The sequence below is a fragment of the Heterodontus francisci genome, chromosome 9, assembly GCF_036365525.1.
Source record: "Heterodontus francisci isolate sHetFra1 chromosome 9, sHetFra1.hap1, whole genome shotgun sequence".
Taxonomy (NCBI): Eukaryota; Metazoa; Chordata; class Chondrichthyes; order Heterodontiformes; family Heterodontidae; genus Heterodontus; species Heterodontus francisci.
The window spans coordinates 9,975,129-9,998,871 of NC_090379.1; the positions used below are offsets into that span (position 1 = coordinate 9,975,129).

A 23,743-nucleotide genomic window follows, 5' to 3' on the forward strand; every position below is an offset into this window, starting at 1 on the left:
CCATTCAAACAAAATCCTAGAATATTGGAACAGGATTGTTTCTTCCAAACATGTTACCTAACCTGATATATTCTGGAATGCTTTATCACATTGGGAAGCTGTGACCGAAACCATTGCAAAAGATGATACTAGGCTATAGGAAGAGAGCAGGTTAGTGGTGATGTGTAATCTGGGTGGCACAGATATGATAAGCTGAGTAGCCCCTTTCAGACTTCTGTTGATTCTATGGATATGATTTTTGTAAAAATGTTTGGTTGAATCTTCTAACTATTATGAGGCATTGTTTAGTCTGTAATAAGGTGTTGTACAATACAATTTCTGTCCTTCAAATTTAGGACCTTACACTTGAGTCCTGCTTTTTATATTTAACATCTAAAAGTTAAAGGACTGATCAAAGTTGAGGGCAATATTGACACTGTCTGCACTGTAGGTAAGCAATTGAACTTTCAAGAACAGATGCCAAATTTACACAGCAAGTAACATTTCTTGATGTTTCCAGCAAAGACGAGTTTAATTGCAATACGACCACAGTCATGTCAGTCCTCAGAATCTGGGCTTTTGATTGATTCATAGCAGCTAACCTGCCTTAAGGAGGAACAGAAATGGCAGCTCAACGTTCCTGGTTACAGGGTTTTCAGATGCGATAGGCAGGGGGATAAGAAAGGACGGGGAGTGGGAATTTTGGTCATTGAAACTATTATAGCTGTGAGGAGGGGTGATATGTTGGAAAGCTCATCAAATTAGGCCATATGGATTGAGCTAAGGAACAAAAAGGGGCAATCACACTGCTGGGAGTTCACTAGAGCCCCCCAAATAGTCAGAGGGAGATAGAAGAGCAGGTATGTAGGCAAATCTCAGAGAAGTGCAAGAACAATAGGGCAGGAATAGTAGGGGATTTTAACTACCCCAATATTAACTGGAATAGTTTTAGTGTGAAAGGAATTGAGGGAGCAGAATTCTTGAGGTGCATTCGGGAGAACCTTTTTGGCCAGCATGTAGCAAGTCCAATAAGAGAGGGCATAGTTTTAAACTTAGTTTTAGGAAATGAAGATGGGCAGGTGCAAGGAGTGGCAGTGGGAGAGCATTTTGGTGGTAGTGATCATAATTCAGTCAGTTTTAACATAATTATGGAGAAGGACAGAGATGGAACGGAGTTACAGTTCTCAATTGGGCAAGGCCAATTTGACTAAACTGAGGAGTGATTTAGTGAAAATGGACTGAAAATAGCTACTTGAAGGTAAATCAGTGTCAGAACAGTGGGAGGCATTCAAAGGGGAGATTCAAGGGGTTCAGAATAAACATGTTCCCACAAAGAAAAAGGGTGGGATGGCCAAATCTAGAGCTCCATGAATGTCAAGGAGCTTACAGGGTAAGATAAGGCAGAAAAGGAAAGCTTATGTCTGACACCGAGAACTCAATACTACAGAAAGTCGTGAGTATAGAAAGTGGAGGGGTGAAATCAAAAAAGGAAATTAGGAAAGCAAAGAGAGGGCATGAAAGAATATTGGCAAGCAAAATCAAGGTGGACCCAAAGATATGTTATCAATACATTAAGAGTAAGAGGATATCTAAGGAGAGAGTAGTGCCCATAATTGACCAAAAAGGTAACCTATGTGTAGGGACAGAAGATGTTGGTATGGTTCTTAATAAATATTTTGCGTCTGTCTTCACAAAAGAGGGGGACGATACAAATATTGTGGTTAAGGAGGAGGAGTGTGAAGTATTGGATGTGATAAACATAGGAGAGGAAGTATTAATGGGATTAGCAATGTTGCAAGTTGATAAATCATCAAGGCCAGATGAAATGTACCCCAGGGCGGCACAGTGGCGCAGTGGTTAGCACTACAGCCTCACAGCTCCAGGGACCCGGGTTCGATTCTGGGTACTGCCTGTGTGGAGTTTGCAAGTTCTCCCTGTGTCTGCGTGGGTTTTCTCCGGGTGCTCCGGTTTCCTCCCACAAGCCAAAAGACTTGCAGGCTGGTAGGTAAATTGGCCATTATAAATTGTCACTAGTATAGGTAGGTGGCAGGGAAATATAGGGACAGGTGGGGATGTTTGGTAGGAATATGGGATTAGTGTAGGATTAGTATAAATGGGTGGCTGATGGTCGGCACAGACTCGGTGGGCCGAAGGGCCTGTTTCAGTGCTGTATCTCTAATCTATTAAAAGAAGCAAAAGAGGAAATAGCAGAAGGTCTGGCCATCATTTTCCAGTCCTCACTGGATACAGGTGTGGTGCCGGAGGATTGGAGAACTGCTAACGTTGTACCTCTGTTCAAAAAGGGAGCGACGAATAATTACAGGCCACTCAGTCTAACCTCAGTAGTGGGCAAATTATTGGAACCTATTCTGAGAGACAGCATAAGCTGTCACTTAGAAAAGCACAGGTTAATCGAGGATAATCAGCATGGATTTGTTAAGGGAAGATCTTGTTTGACCAACTTGATCGAATTTTTTGAAGAAGTAACAAGGAAGATAGATGAAGGTAGTGCAGTTGATGTGGTCTACATAGATTTTAGCAAGGTCCCACATGGCAGACTGTTTTTATAAAAAAAAAATCCCATGGGATGCAGGGAAATATAGCAAGGTGGATACAAAATTAGCTCAGTGGCAGGAAACAAAGGGTAGTTGTTGATGGCTGTTCTGGTGACTGGAGGGCTGTTTTCAGTGGCGTTCCGCAGGACTCTGTACTGGGTCCCCTGCTTTTTGTAGTGTATATTAACGATTTGGACATAAATGTAGGGGGCATGATCAAGAGGTTTGCGGATGACACAAAGATTGGCCATGTGGTAGATAGCGAGCAAGATAGCTGTAAGCTGCAGGAAGAAATTGATGGTCTGGTCAGATGGGCAGAAAAGTGGCAAATGGAATTCAACCTGGAGAAGTGTGAGGTGATGCATTTGGGGAGGTCAGACAAGGCAAAGGAATGCGCAATTCGTGGGAAAATACTGAGAAGTGTAGAGGAAGTGAAGGACCTTGGAGTGAATGTCCATAGATCCCTGAAGGTAGCAGGACAGTTCAATAAGGTGGTTAAGAAGGGATATGGAATCCTTTCCTTTATTAGCCAAGGTATAGAATACAAGAGCAGGGAGGTTATGCTGGAACTGTATAACTCATTGGTTAGGCCACAACTTGAGTACTGAGGGCAGCTCTGGTCACCTCATTACAGAAAGGACGTAATTGCACGAGAGAGAGTTCAGAGGAGATTTATGAGGATGTTGCCAGGACTGGAAAAATGCAGCTATGAGGAAAGATTGGTTAGGCTGGGGTTGTTCTCCTTGGAACAGAGAAGGCTGAGGGGAAATCTGATTGAAATGTACAAAAATTTGAGGGGCCTGGATAGAGTGGAGGTGAAGGGTCTATTCACCTTGGGAGAGAGGTCAGTGACGAGGGGCCATAGATTTAAAATGATTGGTAGAAAGACTAGAGGGGAGATGAGGTAACACTTTTTCACCCAGAGGGTGGTGATGGTCTGTAACTCACTGCCTGAAAGGGTAGTTGAGGCGGAGACCCTCAACTCGTTCAAAAGGAATCTGGATTTGCACCTCCAGTACAGTAAGCTACAGGGCTACGGACAAAATGCTGCAAGGTGGGAACAGAATGGGTGGAACATTTATCAGCCGGCACAGACACGATGGGCCAAGCGCCCTTTTTCTGTGCCATAAACCTCCTATGATTCGATCTCCTTGGGCCAGTCAACTTTGTTCCATGTTCAGTCGTGTACCTTAATGCTGAAACAAGCACCAAGTAATAAATCTAGTCAAATATCAGGAACAGGTTTAACACTTTTTTTTTTCCACTCATGGGATTGGGTGGCACTGGCAAGGGCAGCATTTTATTGTCCATCCCTAATTGCTCTTAAGAAGATGGTGGTCAGCATGCCTCCTTGAACTGCTGCAGTCTGTGTGGTGTAGATTTTCCCATGGAGCACCCGTGATGCTGTTGGGTAGGGAGTTCTAGGATTTTGACCCAGGAATGATGAAGGAATGATGATTTATTTCCAAGTTACAGGTTTTCAACTATCAACTAGCGAAGAGAGGAATAGGGAGAGAGCGGAGTTGAATACGTGGCTGCAGGGATGGTGTAGGAGGGAGGGTTTTGGTTTCCTGGATAATTGGGGCTCTTTCTGGGGTAGGTGGGACCTCTACAAACAGGATGGTCTTCACCTGAACCAGAGGGGTACCAATATCCTGGGGGGGAGATTTGTTAGTGCTCTTCGGGGGGGTTTCAACTAAATCAGCAGGGGAATGGGAACCTAAATTGTAGTTCCAGTGTACAGGCTGTTGAGAGTAGTGAGGTAGGGGATAAGGTTACAGGGACGCAAGAGGGCACTGGCAAGCAAGAGCTTGGTTTAAAGTGTGTCTACTTCAATGCCAGGAGCATCCGGAATAAGGTGGGTGAGCTTGCAGCATGGGTTGGTACCTGGGATCCTGATGTTGTGGCCATTTCGGAGACATGGGTAGAGCAGGGGCAGGAATGGATGTTGCAGGTTCCGGGATTTAGATGTTTCAGTAAGAACAGAGAAGAGGGTAAAAGAGGGGGGGTGTGGCATTGTTAATCAAGGAAAGTATTACAGCGGCAGAAAGGACGTTTGAGGACTCGTCTACTGAGGTAGTATGGGCCGAGGTTAGAAACAGGAGAGGAGAGGTCACCCTGTTGGGAGTTTTCTATAGACCTCCGAATAGTTCCAGAGATGTAGAGGAAAGGATAGCGAAGATGATTCTCGACAGGAGCGAGAGTAACAGGGTAGTGGTTATGGGGGACTTTAACTTTCCAAATATTGACTGGAAATACTATAGTTCGAGTACTTTAGATGGGTCTGTTTTTGTCCAGTGTGTGCAGGAGGGTTTTCTGACACAGTATGTGGACAGGCCAACCAGGGGCGATGCCACATTGGATTTGGTACTGGGTAATGAACCCGGCCAGGTGTTCGATTTAGATGTAGGTGAGCACTTTGGCGATAGTGATCACAATTCGGTTAGGTTTACCTTAGCGATGGGCAGGGACAGGTATATACCGCAGGGCAAGAATTATAGCTGGGGGAAAGGAAATTATGACGCGATTAGGCAAGATTTAGGATGTGTAGGATGGGGAAGGAAACTGCAGGGGATGGGCACAAACGAAATGTGGAGCTTATTCAAGAAGCAGCTAATGCGTGTCCTTGATAAGTATGTACCTGTCAGGCAGGGAGAAAGTTGTCGAGCGAGGGAGCCGTGGTTTACTAAAGAAGTTGAAGCGCTTGTCAAGAGGAAGAAGGCGGCTTATGTTAGGATGAGACGTGAAGGCTCAGTTAGGGCGCTTGAGAGTTACAAGCTAGCCAGGAAGGATCTAAAGGGAGGGCTAAGAAGAGCAAGGAGAGGACACGAGAAGTCATTGGCGGATAGGATCAAAGAAAACCCTAAGGCTTTCTATAGGTATATCAGGAATAAAAGAATGACTAGAGTTAGAACAGGGCCAATCAAGGATAGTAGTGGGAAGTTGTGTGTGGAATCAAAGGAGATAGGGGAAGCGTTAAATGAATATTTTGCGTCAGTATTTACAGTAGAGAAAGAAAATGTTGTCGAGGAGATTACTGAGATACAGCCTACTAGGCTAGATGGGATTGAGATTCACAAGGAGGAGGTGTTAGCAATTTTGGAAAGTGTGAAAATAGATAAGTCCCCTGGGCCAGATAGGATTTATCCTAGGATTCTCTGGGAAGCCAGGGAGGAGATTGCAGAGCCGTTGTTGTTGATCTTTATGTCGTCATTGTCGACAGGAGTAGTGCCGGAAGACTGGAGGATAGCAAATGTTGTCCCCTTGTTCAAGAAGGGGAGTAGAGACAGCCCTGGTAATTATAGACCTGTGAGCCTTACTTCGGTTGTGGGTAAAATGTTGGAAAAGGTTATGAGATAGGATTTATAATCATCTTGAAAAGAAAAGTTCATTTGCGATAGTCAGCACGGTTTTGTGAAAAGTAGGTCGTGCCTCACAAACCTTATTGAGTTTTTCGAGAAGGTGACCAAACAGGTGGATGAGGGTAAAGCCGTGGATGTGGTGTATATGGATTTCAGTAAGGCGTTTGATAAGGTTCCCCACGGTAGGCTATTGCAGAAAATACGGAAGTATGGGGTTGAAGGTGATTTAGAGCTTTGGATCAGAAATTGGCTAGCTGAAAGAAGACAGAGGGTGGTGGTTGATGGCAAATGTTCATCCTGGAGTTTAGTTACTAGTGGTGTACCGCAAGGACCTGTTTTGGGGCCACTGCTGTTGGTCATTTTTATAAATGACCTGGATGAGGGTGTAGAAGGGTGGGTTAGTAAATTTGCGGATGACACGAAGGTCGGTGGAGTTGTGGATAGTGCCGAAGGATGTTGTATGGTACAGAGGGACATAGATAGGCTGCAGAGCTGGGCTGAGAGATGGCAAATGGAGTTTAATGCGGAGAAGTGTGAGGTGATTCACTTTGGAAGGAGTAACAGCAATGCAGAGTACTGGGCTAATGGGAAGATTCTTGGTAGTGTAGATGAGCAGAGAGATCTTGGTGTCCAGGTACATAAATTCCCGAAAGTTGCTACCCAGGTTAATAGGGCTGTTAAGACGGCATATGCTGTGTTAGCTTTTATTAGTAGGGGGATCGAGTTTCGGAGCCACAAGGTCATGATGCAGCTGTACAAAACTCTGGTGAGGCCGCACCTTGAGTAGTTCTGGTCACCGCATTATAGGTAGGATGTGGAAGCTTTGGAAAGGGTGCAGAGGAGATTTACTAGGATGTTGCCTGGTATGGAGGGAAGGTCTTACGAGGAAAGGCTGAGGGACTTGAGGTTGTTTTCGTTGGAGAGAAGGAGGAGGAGAGGTGACTTAATAGAGACATACAAGATAATCAGAGGGTTAGATAGGGTGGATAGTGAGAGTCTTTTTCCTCGGATGATGATGGCAAACACGAGGGGACATAGCTTTAAGTTGAGGGGTGAAAGATATAGGACAGATGTCAGAGGTAGTTTCTTTACGCAGAGAGTAGTAGGGGCGTGGAACGCCCTGCCTGCAACAGTAGTAGACTCGCCAACTTTAAGGGCATTTAAGTGGTCATTGGATAGACATATGGATGAAAATGGAATGTGTAGGTCAGATGGTTTCACAGGTCGGCGCAACATCGAGGGCCGAAGGGCCTGTACTGCGCTGTAATGTTCTAATTCTAAAAATTCTAAACCCAAACACCGAAAGCAACATTTTATATAAAATTAGGGAAAAGCACTTTACCTGTGTTCACCTACATTTCCTTTTCCCTCCTCATTTTTTTCCTTCACTTTGTTTACTATTCAAACCCTTTTTTTAAAAAACGAAACTGTTCTAAAGCTTGTTTGTCAATTTGGCTCCGTTGGCAGCACGCTTGCCTTATCTCAAGCCCTATGCCAGGACTTGAGCACATAATCTAATCAGACTCCACTGTTTTACTTGCTATCTACCACACGGCCAATCTTTATGTCGTCTGCAGACTTCTTGATCATGCCCCCTATGTTTACATCCAAATCTTTAATATATACCACAAAAAGCAGGGAACCCAGTACTAAGCCCTGTGGAACGTCACTGGAAACAGCCCTTCAGTTGCAAGAACAGCCGTGAACAATTACACTTTGTTTCCTGCCAATTTTGTATCAACTTTGCTGCATTTCCCTGGATCCCATGGGATTTTTTTTTAACCAGTCTGCCATGTCAAAAGCCTTCCTAAATCCATGTAAACCACATCAACTGCACTACCCTCATCTATCTTCCTTGTTACTACTTCAAAAGATTCGATCAAGTTGGTCAGACAAGATCATCCCTAACAAATCCATGTTGATCATCCTTGATTAATCTGTGCCTTTCTAAGTGACAGTTTATCCTGTCTCTCAGAATTGATTCCAATAATTTGCCCACTACTGAGGTTAGACTGAGTGGCCTGTAATTATTCAGTCTATCCCTTGCTCCCTTTTTAAACAGAGGATCAGTCCTTCCCTGGTGAGGCTGAAGTTGTCATTTGTTTTGGGGGGTGCCCTCAATCAGGCACCCCGTGCCCGATTGCCATGGCACCCCCCGGGGTGCAGAAAGGCTGGCAGCTATTGCTGGGCGGCCTTTCACATCCCCAGCATGCCCGCTTGCCACGGGTAAAATACCCATGGAGGTGGGCAAGGACCCTTAAGTGGCCTCTTAAGGGCCTTGATTGGCCGCGGATGGGCTGTTTCCCACCTCCTGCCCAGTGCCGTAAACTTGGCCGAAGGCGGAAGTGGGGCGGGCAGGCCTCCCGGAGTCTCCTGCTCAATTTTACGCCAACCCCATGCCACCGTCCGACCCGCTCGGGCGGAGTAAGATTCAGCCCACTATGTTTATCACATCCGATACTTCACACCCCTCTTCCTTAACTACAGTATCTGCATTGTCCCCCTCTTTTGTGAAGACAGACGCAAAGTATTTATTAAGGACCATACCAACATCTTCTGCCCCGACACATAGGTTACCTCTTTGGTCTTTTATGGGCCCTACTCTTTCCTTAGTTATCCTCATACTCTTTAATGTATTGATAATCATCTTTGGGTTCACCTTGATTTTGCTTGCCAATATTCTTTCATGCCCTCTTTTTGCTTTCCTAATTTTGTTTTTGATTTCACCCCTCCACTTTCTATACACTCCTCGGCTTTCTGCAGTTACTCTAGAATTGGTGAATTTTACAACATGGAAAGAAGCCGTTCAGCCCATTATACGATCCACTTAACGTCATAAGAGCAAAATACTGCAGATGCTGGAACTTTGAAATGAGAACAGAAAGTGCCGAAAATACTCAGCAGGTCTGACAGCATCTGTGGAGAGCGAAACAGAGTTAACGTTTCAGGTCTGCGACCCTTCATCAGAACACCACATAATGTCGTTCCCTGTGCCTTTTTAGTTTTTTTTCACACTGCCTATCTATGAAATCTATTATGGACTCTGCTTCCACCACTGTTTCTGGTAGGGCATTCCACATCCTAACGACCTCCTGCCGTTTAAAAATAAGTCCTCTCTTCGTTCTTTTGTGATGATTTAAAATTTAATCCGCTCTGCTTACGGATTCACCAAGGAGTATTTTTTTCTTGTTTTACTTGATCAAAATCTTTGATCATTTTGATCTCTTAAGATCAAAATTACTGAGACGTGGTTGCAGGGGAACCAGGTTTGGAAATTGAATATCCAAGGGTACTCAGTCTTTCAGAAGGATAGACAGGAAGGAAAAGGATAAAAGCAAAATACTGCGGATGCTGGAAATCTGAAATATAAACAAGAAATATGGTATACATAAATGATTTGGAGGAAAGTATAGGTGATCTGATTAGCAAGTTTGCAGACGACACTAAGATTGGTGGAGTAGCAGATAGTGAAGGGGACTGTCAGAGAATACAGCAGAATATAGATAGATTGGAGAGTTGGGCAGAGAAATGGCAGATGGAGTTCAATCCGGGCAAATGCGAGGTGATGCATTTTGGAAGATCCAATTCAAGAGTGAACTATACAGTAAATGGAAATGTCCTGGGGAAAATTGATGTACAGAGAGATTTGGGTGTTCAGGTGCATTGTTCCCTGAAGGTGGCAACGCAGGTCAATAGAGTGGTCAAGAAGGCATACGGCATGCTTTCCTTCATCGGACGGGGTATTGAGTACAAGGGTTGGCAGGTCATGTTACAGTTGTATAAGACTTTGGTTCGGCCACATTTGGAATACTGCGTGCAGTTCTGGTCGCCACATTACCAAAAGGATGTAGATGCTTTGGAGAGGGTGCCGAGGAGGTTCACCAGGATGTTGCCTGGTATGGAGGGCGCTAGCTATGAAGAGAGGTTGAGTAGATTAGGATTATTTTCATTAGAAAGATGGAGGTTGAGGGGGGACCTGATTGAGGTGTACAAAATCATGAGAGGTATAGACAGGGTGGATAGCAAGAAGCTTTTTCCCAGAGTGGGGGATTCAATTACTAGGGGTCACGAGTTCAAAGTGAGAGGGGAAAAGTTTAGGGGGGATATGCGTGGAAAGTTCTTTACGCAGACGGTGGTGGGTGCCTGGAACGGTTTGCCAGCGGAGGTGGTAGACGCGGGCACGATAGCGTCTTTTAAGATGTATCTAGACAGATACATGAATGGGCAGGAAGCAAAGAGATACAGACCCTTAGAAAATAGGCGACATGTTTAGATAGAGGATCTGGATCGGCGCAGGCTTGGAGGGCCGAAGGGCCTGTTCCTGTGCTGTAATTTTCTTTGTTCTCTTTGTTCTTCTTTAAATGCTGGAAATACTCAGCAGGTCTGGCAGCATCTGTGGAGAGAGAAGCAGAGTTAACGTTTCAGGTCAGTGACCCTTCTTCAGAACTGGCAAATATTAGGTGAAAGGTTATAAGCAAGTAAAGCGGGGGTGGGCAAGAGATAACAAAGGAGCAGGTGTAGATAGGACAAGGTCACAGAATAGCTGACCAGAAGGTCATGGAGCAAAGGCAAACAATATGTTAATGGTGTGTTGAAAGACAAAGCATTAGTACAGATAGGGTGTTAACGAACTGAAAATTGAACAGCCGCAAGTACAAACATGATAAAAAAAAAAAAAAACAGTGGGTAAGCAAACTGAACAAACTAAGATAAAATAAAATAAACACAAAACAAAATAAAAAAAGAAAATGTAACTAAAAATAAAAGTAAAATGGGGGTGCCTGTCATGCTCTGAAATTATTGAACTCAATCTTCAGTCCGGCAGGCTGTCGTGTGCCTAATCGGTAAATGAGATGCTGTTTTTTGAGCTTGCGTTGATGTTCACTGGAACACTGCAGCAATCCCAGGACAGAGATGTGAGCGTGAGAGCAGGGGGAGTGTTGAAATGGCAAGCAACCGGAAGCTCGGGGTCATGCTTTCGGACTGAGCGGAGCTGTTCCGCAAAGCAGTCACCCAGTCTGCGTTTGGTCTCCCCAATGTAGAGGAGACCACATTGTGAGCAGCGAATACAGTATACTACATTGAAAGAAGTACAAGTAAATCACTGCTTCACCTGAAAGGAGTGTTTGGGGCCTGGGATCGTGAGGAGAGAGGAAGGAAAAGGAGGTGGTGTAGCTTTGTTAGTGAAGGAAAAGATCAGTGCTGTAGTGAGAAACTGTATAGGCACTGGAGATCAAGACATAGAATCAGTCTGGGTAGAAATGAGAAATAGCAAGGGAAAGAAGTCACTTGTGGGAGTAATCTATAGGTCCCCAAACAGTGGTTCTGCAGTGGGGCACAGTATAAACCAGGAAATACTGGGGGCTTGTAAGAAAGGTACAGCAATAATCATGGGTGATTTTAATATGCATATAGACTGGATTAGTCAAATTGTCAAGGGTAGCGTCGAGGGAGAGTTCATTGAATGTATTAGAGATTGTTTTTTGGAGCAATATGTTGTGGAACCAACCAGGGAGCAGGCTATTCTAGATTTGGTGTTGTGTAATGAGGTGGGATTAATAAATGATCTCATTGTTAAGGAGCCTCTAGGGAAAAGTGATCATAGCATGCTCGAATTTCAAATTCAGTTTGAGGGCGAGAAGCTGGAGTCCTGCACAAACGTTCTGGAGTTAAACAAAGGTAATTACATAGGCATGAGGACAGATTTGGCCCTAGTGGACTGGGCAGGAAGACTACAAGTTAGGACAGCTGACGAGCAGCGGCAGATGTTTAAGGAGATATTCCATTTGTCCCAACTAAAATATATTCCAGAGAGGAAGGAAGATTCTAGGAGGGGGATAAAACATCCATGGCTAAGCAAGGACGTTAGGGATAACATAGAGACAAAAACTAAGGCATACCATATTGCAAAGGCCAGTGGCAGGCTGGAAGATTGGGAAATTTTTAAAGATCAACAAAGGGTTACTAAAAAAAAAGTAATAAAAAGAACAAAGGTAAATTATGAAAGTGGAGATAGTGAATCCATTTGTTAGAATTTTCCAGAATTCTCTGGATACGGGAAAGGTTCCAGTGGACTGGGAAAAAGCTAATGTAACGCCCTTATTCAAAAAGGGAGGGAGGCAGAAAGTAGGAAACTATAGACCAGTTAGTTTAACATCTGTCGTTAGGAAATTGTTGAGATCCATCATTAAGGAAGTAATAACAGGATATTTAGAAAGTCAAAATGCAATCCATCCAGAGTCAGCATGGTTTTATGAAGGATAAATCGTGTTTGACTAATTTTCTAGAGTTCTTCGAAGCTGCAACAAGCAAAGTGGATAATGGGGATCCTGTAGATGTAGTTTATCTGGACTTCCAGAAGGCATTTGATAAGGTGCCACACAAAAGGTTAATAATACACAAGGTAAGTTCACATGGGGTTAGGGGCAATTTATTAGCTTGGATCGAGGATTGGCTAACCAACAGAAAACAGAGTCAGGATAAATGGGTCTTTTTCTGGTTGGCAAGATGTAACTAGTGGGGTGCCACAGCGTTCAGTCCTCGGGCCCCAACTATTTACAATCTATATAAATGACTTGGATGCAAGGATAGAAGGTACTATAGCCAAATTTGCAGATGACACTAAAATAAGTGGGACAGTAAGTTGCAATAAAGAAATAAGAAATCTACAAATGGATATGGATAGATTAGATAAATGGGCCAAAATTTGGCAGATGGATTTTAACGTGGATAAGTGTGAGGTTATCCATTTTGTTCGCAAGAATAGAAAGGCAAGTTATCTAAATGGAGAGAAACTTCAGAGTGCTTCGGTGCAGAGGGATCTGGGTGTCCTCGTGCATGAATCGCAGAAAACTAATATGCAGGTACAGCAGGTGATAAGGAAGGCAAATGGAATTTTGGCATTTATTGCTTAAGGAATAGAGTATAAAAGTAGGGAAGTGTTGCTGCAACTGTACAAGGCATTGGCACCTGTAGTATTGCATACAGTTTTGGTGCCCTTACTTGAGAGAGGATGTAGTTGCATTGGAGGCAGTTCAGAGGAGGTTCACTAAATTGATTTTAGAGATGAGGGGCTTGTCTTGTGAAGAGAGAGTGTGCAGTTTAGGCCATTACTCTCTGAAGTTTAGAAGAATGAGAGGAGATCTAATTGAGGTATAGAAGATGATTAAGGAGATTGACAAAAGTAGACATAGAGAGGATGTTTCCTCTTGTGGGGCAATCTAGAACGAGAGGTCATAGTTTTAGGATAAGGGATAGCAGATTTAAAACAGAGATACTGCCTGTGTGGAGTTTGCAAGTTCTCCCTGTGTCTGCGTGGGTTTTCTCCGGGTGCTCCGGTTTCCTCCCACAAGCCAAAAGACTTGCAGGTTGATAGGTAAATTGGCCATTATAAATTGTCACTAGTATAGGTAGGTGGTAGGGAAATATAGGGACAGGTGGGGATGTTTGGTAGGAATATGGGATTAGTGTAGGATTAGTATAAATGGGTGGTTGATGTTCGGCACAGACTCGGTGGGCCGAAGGGCCTGTTTCAGTGCTGTATCTCTAATCTAATCTAATCTAAAGATGTGGAGAAATTACTTCTCTCAAAGGGTCGTGAATCTGTGGAATTCACTACCCACAGAGTGTAGTGGATGCTGGGACATTGGGTAAATTTAAGGAGGAGATAGACAGATTTTTAATTAGAAATGGGGTGAAGGGTTATGGAGAACGGGTAGGAAAGTGGAATTGAGGCCAAGATGAGATCAGCCATGATCATATTGAATGGCGGAGCAGGCTCGAGGGGCTGAATTGCCTACTCCTGCTCTGAGTTCTTATGTTCTTAAACTTTAGTGTTCTAATGAAGAGAGGCCCATCTCTAATCTCTTAAATAAAGCCTCTTATTCCTGCTGAACCTACTGACTGTCCTTCGGGTTCATAGAGCAGCACAGATAAAAGTGGCGGGCCAGGGGGGTGGGAGAGTAGTGGTGGGATGTGAAGGTGGGGGACACACAAAAAAGGTATTTCTGGCAGGAAATATACCTTTATACATTGGCAAGATAATTATCTATAGTGCGGAAGGAGGAGGAAGCAATGATCTTCCACCTCTCGAAGCTAGCTTTAAGTGTACTAAATGAATCAAGTTTGGACCAGGCTCCATCCAATTTATAACTTGCATGAGTCCACAGGTCCAAACTGTGGCTACTTTTTCTGTATCTAGCCTGTACCTTAAAGTTGTTTGCTCCAGCCTCAAAATGATAACTAATATTGTAAGAGTGCAGGCTGTTGGTCAGTTGATAGCACTCTCACCTGGGTCAGAAGGTTGTCATTCAAGTCCCACTCCAGAAATTTGCACAGAAAAAAAACTAGGCTTGCGCTCCAGTGCAGTTCAGGGGTGCAACCTCTTGGATAAAACCTTAAACCAAGGTCCTGTCTACTCTCGGGTGGATGTAAAAGATCCGTAACACTATTTCAAAGGATCTGTTGGCTGCAAATGCAACGAAAAAAAGGAAACTGGTGTTTTCCCAGCACAACCATCACGTGGAGCGGATAATTCAGCATCAAAAAGATGGGGAGATGCCAGGAAAAACATTTCCGAAAGAATATTACAAAAGCTTATCCTGAGATTCTTGGTCATCCGTAAAAATAAAAAGCTGCCAAGTAGTATGAAGGTTATTTCTCCCTGCTTTATTCTAGAGCCGGATGTTTTAGTACTGCAGTAATACATTTTCATTCGTACAGCGCAACTTTGTGCTTCTTACTTCTGTTCTCAAGCATGTTGACAAAACACTGTGGGTACTAGAAATCTGAAGTAAAAGCAGAAAATTCTGGAATAAAAATTCAGCTGGAGAGACAAACAGTTAATATTTCAGGTTGTTGACCTTTTATGGGCTCTGGGAGCATTTAGAAGGACTGAGATTTTTTTTTCCCCGCATTTCTCCTTTGTGATAAATTTGCTGCCACAGTTCTGTTGGAGATTAAATTTCAAGTTTTATTAACTCAGCTCTATTTCTCTCAAAAGATTCTTGTCCCAGAACTCTGTGCTATTCATCCAATCCCAGCTTCCTTGTGGAGAAAGGCTGTCTGCCTTCCCAGTATTCTGTATCGACTGCACTGTCTGTTAACAGCGGAGGAGCTGAGAGCCCAAACAGCAAAGGAAGCGGGTGTGGGAATTGAAGCTCTCCCTTCAAACTTCAGGTGTGTATGTTTGTTTATTACAAAAAGAAAGAAAGGCTTGCATTTCTGTAGCACCTTTCATGCCTTCGGGACATATTAAAGTGCTTTACAGCCAGCAAAGTATTTTTGAAGTGCGGTCTCTGTTTTAATTAGGAAATGCGGCAGCCAATTTGCATACAGCCAAGTGATAACATCTAGATAATCTGTGTTAGTGATGCTGGTTGAGGAATAAACATTGGTCACAGGGATAACTCACCTGCACTTCTTTGAACTAGTGCCATGGGAAATTTTACATCCACCTGAGCGAGCAGACGGGGCCTCAGTTTAATGGCTTATCTGAAAGGTGGCACCTCCTAACAATGTAGCAGTCCATCTGTGATGCACTGGAGTGCAAGCCTAATTTTTTGTGCTCAAATTTCTGGAGTGAGGCTTGAATCCACAACCTTCTGGCTCAGGTGTGAATGCTACCCACTGAGCCACTCTTGCAATATTATAGGTATTCTTTTGAATTTGGGGCCAATCAGCATGCTGACAACCATAAGAACAAGCCTATGGAATGAAAGAAGGCCAAGTGGCCCAATGAGTTTAACTCCGGTTCTTCTAGCAGCTGAATAGATTCGGATCTTGAATCGTTTTCTTTTTCCAGCCCACTTCAGCGTTGAAATTCATTTTGTGCATCTGCTGGGGGAGTGTTCCTTTACAGGTTCTGCAATCTCAAAAGCAAAGAAACCTGCTAATAATATCTGTCTGTGACCAGAAACATTTATAATTTCTCCTGCTTTCTTTCTCTGTCTAGAGCAGGGGTTGGCAGCCTTAATAACAAGAAGAGCCATTTTTAAAATTTATTCAAAAATGCAATATTTTCAGAGCAGCAATGCTGTTTCTCAAATGCCAATAATGCTGAAAAGCAAGATAGGCACATTTCAATAGCATTTTAAAGGTTTTTACATAAAAAGTTGTCCATTGAAACTTTTTAAAAGTAAAATGTTGATAAAAGTTTTTTAAAAAACAAAATATGCCATTTAAGTGCCATCAAAATGGGTTTGATCAATCAAGGTTGGGAGCCACACGAGCCCTTAATGAGCCCCGTGCAGCTCCAGAGCCACAATTGGCAGACCCCTGGTTTCGTGCCTTGTATGGCTGTCGCTTCCCTCTCAAGCTCCTTGTCTGTCTTGTGCTGCATTTTTCTCAAGTTAAAGCATCTTGCCACCTTTCTTCAAAAAAAAAGTAAAACCTCAATAATCTTTTCAATTTTGCATACAAACATATGAATTAGGAGCAGGAGTAGACTCTACTTTCCTGTCTACCCGCTATAACTTTTGACTGCCTTGTCAATCAAGAATCTATCTAATTCAGCCTTACAAATATTCAATGGCCCTGCTTCCACTGCTGTCTGGGGAAGAGAATTCCACAGACTAGCAACCCTCTGAAGAGGAAAAAATGTCCTCATCTTTGTCTTAAATGGGAGACCCCTTATTTTTAAACTGTACCCCAGTTCTAGTCTCTCCCAGAAGGGGAAACATCCTTCCAGCATCCACCCTGTCAAGTCCCCTCAGGATCTTGTATGTTTCAACAAGATCACCTCTTACTCTTCTAAACTCAAATGGATACAGTTCCAACTTTTTCTCATAGATAGCCCCTTCGGGTACCTGGACCTTCACCTGAAGTGCTGGAAGGTGGGATTAGATTGAGTGGCTATTTCTTTCAGCCAGCACAGACACAATGGGCTGAATGGCCTCTTTGTGTGCAGTAAATTTTCTATGGTTCATCTCAGGAATCAGTTGAGTGAGCCTTCTCTGAACTGCTTCCAATGCAATTATATCATTTCTTAAGTAAGGAGACCAAAACTCTGTGCAGTACTCCAGATGTGGTCTCACCAACGCCCTTTTAGATTCCATTCCCCTTGCAATAAATGTCAACATTCCATTTGCGTTCCTAATCACTTGCTGTATCTGCATACTAACCTTTTGTGAATCATGTACCAGGGCACCCAGATCCCTCTACCGCAGAGTTCTGCAATCTCTCTCTATTTAAATAATATGCTGTTTTTCTACCCTCCTTGCCAAAGTGGACAAGTTCACATTTTCCCACGTTCTACTCCATTGCCAAATTTTTACTCACTCACGTGAGCTATCTATATCCCTTTGCAGACTCTTTGTACTAGCCCTCTGATGTCGGGAATCGTGGCAGGGGTGCCCGGAAGATTCTTCCAGGAGAGGCCCGCCACAATCCTTGACACCGGGAAGGCCCCGCTGCATTTTACTGGCGGCGAAAAGGCCTCTGTGTGGCCTCCACCGCCGATCAACAGCGGAGCTTTCATCTGAATATGCAAATGATAGTACAATTAAAGCATAATGACTTGACTGGTAGTAACAGCCGTTCCACGCTTATATTCCAGCCGCTGGCCAGAACTCCCGCGTCTTCGGAACTCTTGGATCTTGAATCTGAACTCTTCGGAGTTCCCAGGCATGACACTGGTGGAGAGGGGGGAGGAGTGAAATTTTCAAGGTGGTTGGGGGGGCGGGTACGGGGAAAACTGTTTCCATTGACTGAGAGGATGGTGCCAAGGGGTTGTAGGGAAAAGATTATAAAGTTTTGGGTGAAAGGTCGGTACCGGCGAAAATAGTTTTTCGGGGGCGGGGGGGGGTGGTGGTTGGGGTGGCGGAGGAGAGGGAAAGAAATAGTTTGCTTGATCATTTGGGGAGTGGAAAAGAGGCTTTGATGTTTATTTGACTTTTTATTTAAATTAAAAGTGCTGTGTTCTCAAAAAAAATTTCAATTGCCGGAAACGACTTGAAGCCCTTTAAAAATGGCGCCTGCGCGGTCGTGCCGGACGCCATTTCCGGGGACAGAGTGGCTGCCCCCTCTACGTCATTGGGGGTGGCTGTTCTGCCTCCTCCATTTAAATGAGCCTCCGTGCAAAATATCACGTGGACTCAGCAGCACACAAGTCGCGCATACGTCGTGCCTTCTTTCAAGCTCAAGAATGGCGGCGAGCTGATAAAATGCAGCCCTTTATGTCCTCGTCACAACTTCGTGTGCTACCTATTTTTGTGTCATCCGCAAATTAACCATCCTACATTCGGTCCCCTCATCCAAGTCATTGATTTGGCTTGTAAATAATTGAGGCTTCCGAACTGATCCCTGTGGCACTCCACTAGTTACAGCTTGCGAACCTGAAAATGCCCCATTTATCCCTACTCTCTGCTTCCTGATAGCGGGATAAACGATTGGTTAGCTAATATGTTGCCCCCTACAGCATAATCTCTTATTTTGTGTAGATGTCTTTGATATGGCACCTTATCAAATGCCTTTTGGAAATCCAAGTGCACCACATCTACAGGTTCCCCTTTGTCCACATTGCTTATTATTTCCTTAAAGTACTCTAATAAATCAGTCAAACATGACTTTCTTTTCACAAAACCATGTTGACTCTGCCTGATCACATTAAGCGTTTCAAATTGCCCTGCTATAGCCTCATTAATAATAGATTCTAGCATTTTCCCTATGACGGGTGTTAGACTAACTGGCCTGTGGTTTTCTGCTTTCTGTCTCCCTCCTTTCTTGAATAGAGGAGTTACATTCGCTATTTTCCAATCTGCTGAGACCTTTCCAGAATCTAGGGAATTTTGGAAAATTACAACCAATTTTCATTATTGTCTGAATATTTAGCAATTGCCAATATGTTGGGGTGGACCACAGAGTGGTGTTTATCAGTATTTCTGCATTTATTTAGAGATACAGCACTGAAACAGGCCCTTCGGCCCACCGAGTCTGTGCCGACCATCAACCACCCATGTATACTAATCCTACACTAATTCCATATTCCTACCACATCCCCACCTGTCCCTATATTTCCCTACCACCTACCTATACTAGGGGCAATTTATAATGGCCAATTTACCTATCAACCTGCAAGTCTTCGGCATGTGGGAGGAAACCGGAGCACCCGGAGGAAACCCACGCAGACACAGGGGAGAACTTGCAAACTCCACACAGGCAGTACCCAGAATTGAACCAGGGTCGCTGAAGCTGTGAGGCTGCGGTGCTAGCCACTGTGCCGCCCATTCTCAAGTGGCTGCTGGTGATTTCAAGGAGGGCACTGACTGGGAGCAAATGCTGAGCCCAGTCATCTGTGGGAGCTGAGATGATCAACCTTGGAGATGGTCATAACCCATGAGCAGACGCACTGGTATAAAACAACTGAATAAATCATGCTCTCTTTTTATTATCTGAGATGGCATAATTTTTACTAATGTTCTGGGGATGGCACCTTGCCTGTCTCCTGTGAGCCTTCATTTATAGGGTGTGTCTCATGTGCTCTGTCACTCGATCTGTCTGGGAGATGAGTGTGTGTGGCTTCAATTACTGGTTCAGTAATTCCACGCTGTTTCCCAGGATTGGACATTAAGAGGTGTGGAGTATCTGTCACTGCATGCAACTTCCCACAAATTGTCACCAATCCTGGCTTTGTCATTGGGAGAAGCTATCAGCAACTGACCTGCATCCTCTTCCCTGGAAGGAAGAAAATATGTTGAATAAGACACACTTAAACTGCTTCTCTGTTGAAGCCTGAGGTGGTGTGGGTAATGGAGAGAAAATGTTTAATTGAGGTTGACTTTGTATCTTCACTCACAGCTGGATCAGTAATACTAATGTAAATTTATAAATTTCTTCTTTTCAGCCAGAATTACCACAACCTGCAGTTAATATTTTAATCTTTTTAGAATGCTGGTTATGTTGTTTGTTCTCACTTACCCTCCCTGCGCCCGTCAGTATTTCCTTTGTGGGGAACTCATGGTCCTGGCTTTTCAATCAATAGATGCTGTAGACCAAAGGTGCTTGAAGAAGAGAGCGTGAGAGAGAAAATTGGTAAAGGAATAGGACATCTCAGTGATTGGTTACAAGCTCACAGAAAGTTAACATGCAGGTATAGCAAGCAAATAGGAAAGCAAATAGTATGTTTGCCTTTATCACAAGGGGATTGAATGGAGTACAAGAGTAAAGAAGTCTTAATGCAACTATAAATTTGGTGATACCACACCTGGAGTACTGTGTATAGTTTGGTCTCCTTACCGAAGGAAAGACATAATTGTCCAAGAGAGAGTGCAATGAAGGATTGCTAGACTGATTCCTGAGATGGGGAGATTGTCTTATGAGAGTAAATTAAGTAGACTAAGCTTATATCCTTTTAGAGTTTAGAAGAATGAGAGATGATCTCATTGAAACATAAAATTCTTAATTGGATAGATGTAAGGATGGGCTGGATTTTACCGACCAGATGGTGGGAACGGTTGTAGTTGAAAGTTTGTGCAGTTTTGGGGGTGGGGGGAGGTCAGATGCTAAAGGTAAGTGTTTTTTTTCGGGGGAGGCAAATATTAATCTAATTCTTATGGGGGGGTGAGAGATGGACAAAAGGGATGTTTTTTTTAATTCAGTTTACCTTTAAATATTTAAATTAGCCAGTAGGGCTGACAGCCCATTAACAGTGGCATCAGCGCCTGCGCACAGGCAGCTGACACCATTGCCGGTGACAGAAGGTCTGCCCCCTCAACATGATTGGGAGGGTAGCAGCCCGCCCCGGGGATGCAAATGAGTTGTTGCACGGAGCATTGAGGCGGCCCTATACCGCATAGGCGGGCCGCTGTTTTTTCATCTCGGTGGCGAGATTATAAAATCCAGCCCGATGTTTCCCTTGGCTGGGGAATCTAGAATATGGGGACACAGAATGTCTCAGTATGAAAGGTCAATCATTTAGGTCTGAGATGAGGAGAAATTTCTTCACTCAGAGGGTTGTGAATCTTTGGAATTCTCCACCCCAAAAGGTTGTGAATGCTTAATCAACGAGTATATTCAAGACGAAAATCAATAGATCTTTGAATATTTGGGGGAATCAAGGGATATGAGGATTGTTTTTTTTTTAATCAGTTCCTGGGATGTGGGCGTCACTGGCCAGGCCAGCATTTATTGCCCTTGCAAAGGTGGTGGTGAGCTGCTGCCTTGAACCGCTGCAGTCCATATGGGGTAGGTACACCTACAGTGCTGTTAGGAAGGGAATTCCAGGATTTTGGCTCAGTCACAGTGAAGGAGCAGCGATATAGTTCCCAGTCTGGATGGTGTGTGGTTTGGAGGGGAACTTGGACGTGTTCTTGTGGTGCCCTTATCCTTCTAGGTGGTGGGGGTTGCGGGTTTGGATGGTGCTGTCTAAGGCGCCTTGGTGTTCTGCTCCGGATAGTGCGGGAATGTGGAGTTGAGGTAGATCAGCCATGATATTGAATGGCAGAGCAGGCTCGAATGGCCTCCTCCTGCTCATTTCTTATGTTCCTATGGACTGAGGTGTGTATGCCCTCTTGGCCAAGGAATTGAACATGAGCAATATGGATGGGAACGAAAGGAAGAATGAGTATTTATTTTGAAATGGCAAACTCTACTTCAGAGTAAAATGAAAAATATTTACCCATTTAGTTTCTAAGCAATCTCATAGTCAGAGTTATATAGCGCAGAAACAGGCCCTTCGGCCTATCTGGTCTGTGCCAGCCATCAAGCACCTAACTATTCTAATCCCATTTTCCAGCACTTGGTCTGTAACCTTGTATGCTATGACGTTTCAAGTGTTCATCTAAATACTTCTTAAATGTTGTGAAGGTTCCTGCCTCTACCGCCCCTTCAGGCAGTGCTTTCCAGATTCCAACCACCTGGGTGAAAAAAATTTTCTTCAAATCCCTCTAAACCTCCTGCACCTTACCTTAAATCTATGCCCCCTGGTTATTGACTCCTCCGCTAAGGGAAAAAGTCTCTTCCTATCTAACCTATCAATGCCCCTCATAATTTTGTATACCTCAATCATGTCCCCACTTAGCCTTCTCTACTCAAAGGAAAACAACCCTAGCCTTTTCAGCCTCTCTTCATAGCTGAAATGCTCCAGGCTAGGCAACATCCTAGTGAATCTCCTCTGCACCGTCTCCATTGCAATCTCTTTTTTTTTATTCATTCCTGGGATGTGGGCGTCACTGGCTAGGCCAGCATTTATTGCCAATCTCTAATTGCCCTTGAGAAGGTGGTGGTGAGCTGCAGCCTTGAACCGCTGCAGTCCATGTGGGGTAGGTACACCTTTTTTTTTTCTCTTCTTTGGCCTCCTTGTCTCGAGAGACAATGGGTAAGCGCCTGGAGATGGTCAGTGGTTTGTGAAGCAGCGCCTGGAGTGGCATTCAAGGCCAATTCTAGAGTGGCAGACTCTTCCACAGGTGCGGCAGATAAAACTAGTTGACAGGGCTGTTACGCAGTTGGCTCTCTCCTTGCGCTTCTGACTTTTTTCTTGCCAACTGCAAAGTCTCTTCGACTCGCCACGCTTTAGACCCGCCTTTATGGTTGCCCGCCAGCTCTGGCGATCGCTGGCAACTGACTCCCACGACTTGTGATCAATGTCACAGGACTTCATGTCGCGTTTGCAGACGTCTTTAAAGCGGAGACGGCCGGTGGATCTGATACCAGTGACGAGCTCGCTGAACAATGCGTCCTTGGGGATCCTGCCATCTTCCATGCGGATCACATGGCCAAGCCATCTCAGGCGCCGCTGGCTTAGTAGGGTCGAGATGCTGGGGATGTTGAACGCCTCGAGTACTTCAGTGTTGGAGATACGGTCCTGCCACCTGATGCCAAGGATTCTCTGGAGGCAGCGAAGATGGAATTAATTGAGACGTCGCTCTTGGCTGACGTACGTTGTCCAGGCCTCGCTGCCGTAGAGCAAGGTACTGAGGACACAGGCTTGATACACTTGGACTTTTGTGTTCTGTGTCAGTGCACCATTTTCCCACACCTACAGTAGGTAGGTACACCTACAGTGCTGTTAAGAAGGGAGTTCCATGATTTTGACCCAGCGACAGTGAAGGAACGGTGATATAGTTCCAAGTCAGGATGGTGTGTGTTTTGGAGGGGAACCTGCAGGTGGTGGTGTTCCCAAGCATCTGCTGCCCTTGTCCTTCTGGGTGTTGGAGGTTGCGGGGTTTGGAAGGTGTTGTCGAAGGAATCTTGGTATGTTGCTGCAGTGCATTTTGTAGATGGTACACACTGCTGCCACTGTGCGTCAGTGTTGGAGGGAGTGAAAGTTTGTGAATGGGGTGCCAATTAAGTGGGCTGCTTTGCCCTGGATGGTTTTGAGCTTCTTGGGTGTTGTTGGAGCTGCACCCATCCAGGCAAGTGGAAAGTATTTCATCACACTCCTGACTTGTGCCTTGCAGTGGACAGGCTCTGGGGAGTCGGGAGGTGAGTTACTCGCCACAGGATTCCTAGCCCTCTGACAAGCTCTTGTAGCCATGGTATTTCTGTGGCAACTCCAGTTCAGTTTCTGGTCAATGGTAACCCGCAAGAATAGTGGGGGATTCAGCGATTGTAATGCCATTGAATGTCAATGGGAGATTCTCTCTTGTTGGAGATGGTCATTGGCTGGCACTTGTGTGGCGCGATTGTCACTAGCCACTTATCAGCCCAAGCCTGGATATTGTTCAGGTCTTGCTGTATTTCTACACGGACTTTTTCAGTATCAGAGGAGTCGCGAATGGTGCTGAACATTGTGCACTCATCTGAAAACATTCCTGCCTCTGACTTTATAATTGAAGGAAGGTCATTGATGAAGTAGCTGAAGCTGGTTGGGCCTGGGACACTATTGAGGAACTCCTGCAGTGATGTCCTGGA

The 23,743-nt window shown here is 44.5% G+C and overlaps 1 protein-coding gene across 8 annotated transcripts in view; it reads left to right on the forward strand.

Moving 5' to 3' along the window:
* The window catches only part of dicer1 (dicer 1, ribonuclease type III), a 214,083-nt gene that overhangs the window by 119,193 nt on the left and 71,147 nt on the right, over positions 1–23,743 (forward strand). For 7 of the 8 annotated variants that reach the window (XM_068038526.1, XM_068038531.1, XM_068038532.1 and 4 more), the window contains one exon: positions 14,898–15,073. In XM_068038526.1, coding sequence (XP_067894627.1) covers positions 14,898–15,073 — 176 coding nt within the window. Of the gene's footprint in view, positions 1–8,659; positions 8,845–14,897; positions 15,074–23,743 lie in introns of those variants that run through there. The other variant, XR_010975645.1, reaches the window with a different exon arrangement.